Source organism: Rhipicephalus sanguineus, chromosome 4, assembly GCF_013339695.2.
Source record: "Rhipicephalus sanguineus isolate Rsan-2018 chromosome 4, BIME_Rsan_1.4, whole genome shotgun sequence".
In the NCBI taxonomy this organism is placed as follows: domain Eukaryota; kingdom Metazoa; phylum Arthropoda; class Arachnida; order Ixodida; family Ixodidae; genus Rhipicephalus; species Rhipicephalus sanguineus.
In genome coordinates, this window is record NC_051179.1 from 157,840,634 (window position 1) to 157,843,994 (window position 3,361).

The window sequence follows — 3,361 nt, forward strand, 5'->3', positions numbered from 1 at the left end:
ACCGACGTTTTCGTGATATATTTTTCGTGTGGGCTGATGGCGAGCATAGCCTTTCAAAATTCAACTCTGATTTCAACTCCCTGCACCCTTCGATAACATTTACACATACGTACTCGTAGGAGAGTGTTCATTTCCTTGATGTCAAAAAGAAATTACACAATAGATTAGAGCATTTACGATTGAGTTTTCAGATTAAGAGATGCAAAAGTACTGTATTTACTCAGTTGTAAAGCAACCACGATTGTAACGCGAGGGGTGACTTTTCATTGCATCCAGGAAGATAAAATAGAATTTTGTTATTCGATTGCAACGCATGAATCAAATTTAGGTTGCAAAAATCTGAAAAAAAATCATTACCTTCAAATAAATACGGTACTAAAGCATACAAGTCAAAAACAAAAAAAATGGCTGTCGGGGGTCCTTTAATATTTGTGGTCAGACATATATGACATTAATGACGGTACCCACTTTTACATTTATTGCAGGTAGAACAGCCTAATGACCACACTTATGTGAAGAAATCTGCATGTCCCACTGAAGCTAAGAAGGTGAAATCATCAAGTAAGTCTAGCACTTCATAAATGAGTACTTCATGTATGTGCATTTAAATTTTCTCTAACATATGCAATTTGAACATAACATTCAATGTATTTATGGAGGCACTCAAGCTTCACTGGTAGAAAGAAAACATGCTTCTACTCAGACAGAGCCCAGTGACTGGCCGCAGCATTCGAACGGTGAAGTTAGTGCCATAAGGTTCAATCCAGCTAGTGCGTCAACTCCGAAAGCACAACGAAAGGTTGCAGCTGATGACTCCATGACATCCGTGTTTAGTAGCCCTTGTGCTGATGCAGATGACACCAGCTTCTATGCAACATCTGATACCACTATGGAAGCGTGAGTTTGAAAGTTTACTCCACAGTACAATTTGTGATTCTTAATGCAGCGACGAGTCATCAACACTGCCTTCAGAAAGGAAGGTGATTGCATTTGAAAGTTGCCTACTGCCGCCGTTCAACATCTGCACTATTTGTCACCAAGCATGCACCATAACCAGCCATACACAGGGAACACTGCTGACCTTGAAGGCTGTGTGCTATTTGAAACATCAGAGAGTGTGGCACAGTCAGCCGATCATTAATGGCACTGCTCCTGGTAATGTGTTGTTGGCTGGTGCTATTTTGTTCAGTGGTGCCAGCCCCACAAAAATATTGTGCCTGCTGAGCTCGGTAAACATTCAGGTGTTTGCGAACAGCACCTACGAAGTATATCAGTATGGCTGCCTACTCCCTGCTATAGGAAAAGTAAGTGGAAATAAGTCTGTAGACGACAGCAAAAAATTGCAGAGTATCATATTTGCAGATATGGACTGTTCAGCAAAATGAACTGGTGGAGTCCTGCAAAGGCCACAGCCTTCATCTTCTAGGCGATGGAAGGTGCGACTCACCAGGCCATTCGGTAAAGTACCTTACATATACCTTCATGGATGCCGACTCTTCGAAGGTCCTTCACTTCACGCAGGTGCAAGTGGGTGATGTAAGGAAAAGAGCTATCTGTGCATCATCTCGACTAAATTGTCAGCTAGCCTTATGAGCAAGGTACAGGATTTAGAGCAATCTTGCGCCAATGTTTGCAGTCACCAGACACAAGAACAAGCCCAGAGATGGAGAAGGCGGGCTTTGTTAGAGGGCTGAGTGCAATAAGAAGCCAACAGCTCACAGTTGCAGCAATTACCACAGACCGCCATGTGGGTATCCGGAAACACGTTCGGGAACAAGAGAGTGGCCTGGAGCACGAGCTGGACAGCTGGCACGTTGTAAAAGGTTTGCAGTGGCAGATATTCAACAAACTTCCTTCTGGCCTGTGGTATCGCAACATAACGAAACCTAACATGGCATAGTAGGATATGAAATAATTGTTCACATAAAGGTGATTATGAACAGCGGCTTTGTGTGTATGTCGCCTGACGAGCTTTCCATAATGTCAAAAATTGTAAAAATTAAAAATACGCTCCTGACACAGACATCTGTCCTGAGCAAACATGCGCTGTGTTTCATGATGCACTCGTACACTTTCAGGGGTTCGAAAGAAACTTCAGCCTCTTGCCAAGAAAGCGGACTGCAACATACTGCAAGGTTGGATACAGCCGATATGTAACCACCTGTATTTCAGTGTGTGCATGTCGGAGAATGACAAAGCTCTTTGGCTGAACATCTAGAAGAGTAAGTAGCAGCTTTTTGTGGGTGCTGTAAAAAAATGTGCAGTTACCCTCCACAACCATTGCGTAAACACAAACCAAGCAGTTATGTAAACAACTATGAATTTAGATTCCAAATGGTATGCTTTTATTTTACAGCAAAAAGGTTGGTCTCTCTAAATGGTATACACTCCTTGTGTGGCACAAAAACATCATAATAATGGTGTGTGAATATAGGTTCAAAAGAACACATTCACAGCTGTTCAACAGCAACAATGCTGGTGCTGGCATACCGAAAAACACCTTGTGTTATTCATCACTGGTAAAGCTTTTTCTACAATTTAAATGCATCTTTGCACTAGTGTGAGTCAGTATATTGCAACTTACGATATGACGCCGTCAGAGGTTGTAAATGTAGAAACTTGTCCATAGCAGCTCAAATGCCTTTGTTTACACCAATAGTAAAATTGGTGCTTCTGCTCCTTCAGGTTATGTTTATGAATTTTTGGACCCATATAGTCCGGCAAACTCACCATCTGTGCCATAAACTGTTATTTCCAGTTGAAATCATTGAACAGAGTAGTGAAATTCATCTATGATGCTCAGGATTCACCGGCATCTGAAATTAGTAATTCTTGTTCTCTGAGGCCATAAGGTTCTCTTTGCTGCGGCATTTGTTACTACAGGTCTTGCCAGGCACGTCATCAACAAACATGAAAGCCATGAAGGACCATACCACAGGTGTCTGCACGATGCGTTTCCTCGGAAACAGTGGCTTGCATAGGGTAATCTTTGTTGTAATACTATGGCATGGTGGCTTTGCATATTGGAATAGATGCACACACACAAAGGAGACCACGAGCAGTTTTTCTTCGCATCTAATTTGCATGTTTGTATACATGTACTACATTGTGCTAAAGTGCAATACTGACTAGCTCAAATATCATTTCTCCTGAAGGCTGTAATAATAAGTGTGCAGCTACAAAGTAATACTTTGTCCTACTTTGGAAATAAAACTACCGCCTGAGGTAACCCTGTGATGATGTTTTTACAGGCACACAGGTCTACGAAAAGGTTTGTGCAATTGTTCTGAAGAAGCGACTCTTGACCGACATTGTTCAGCTCTCGGCAGAAACGCGGACATCATGCTTGGAATCTTTCCAT

The 3,361-nt window shown here is 42.0% G+C and overlaps 1 protein-coding gene across 1 annotated transcript; it reads left to right on the forward strand.

Annotated features, from left to right (window-relative positions):
- The first annotated feature begins 1,090 nt into the window (after nt 1-1,090).
- On the forward strand, nt 1,091-2,218 carry LOC119391782 (uncharacterized). The gene is made up of 3 exons (XM_037659432.2): nt 1,091-1,536; nt 1,637-1,823; nt 2,079-2,218. The coding sequence occupies exons 1-3, from the start codon at nt 1,483-1,485 to the stop codon at nt 2,216-2,218; spliced, it is 381 nt and encodes a 126-aa protein (XP_037515360.1). The 5' UTR covers nt 1,091-1,482.
- The last annotated feature ends 1,143 nt before the right edge of the window (nt 2,219-3,361 follow it).

What these genes read in the sequence shown, in the direction of transcription:
- LOC119391782 (XM_037659432.2), top strand. Translation starts at nt 1,483, where the DNA reads ATGGATGCCGACTCTTCGAAGGTCCTTCACTTCACGCAGGTGCAAGTG. An exon ending in CGCAGGTGCAAGTGGGTGAT is followed by an intron (nt 1,537 to 1,636) that starts GTAAGGAAAAGA and finishes CAATGTTTGCAG; the next exon opens with TCACCAGACACAAGAACAAG. An exon ending in CAGCTGGCACGTTGTAAAAG is followed by an intron (nt 1,824 to 2,078) that starts GTTTGCAGTGGC and finishes GTACACTTTCAG; the next exon opens with GGGTTCGAAAGAAACTTCAG.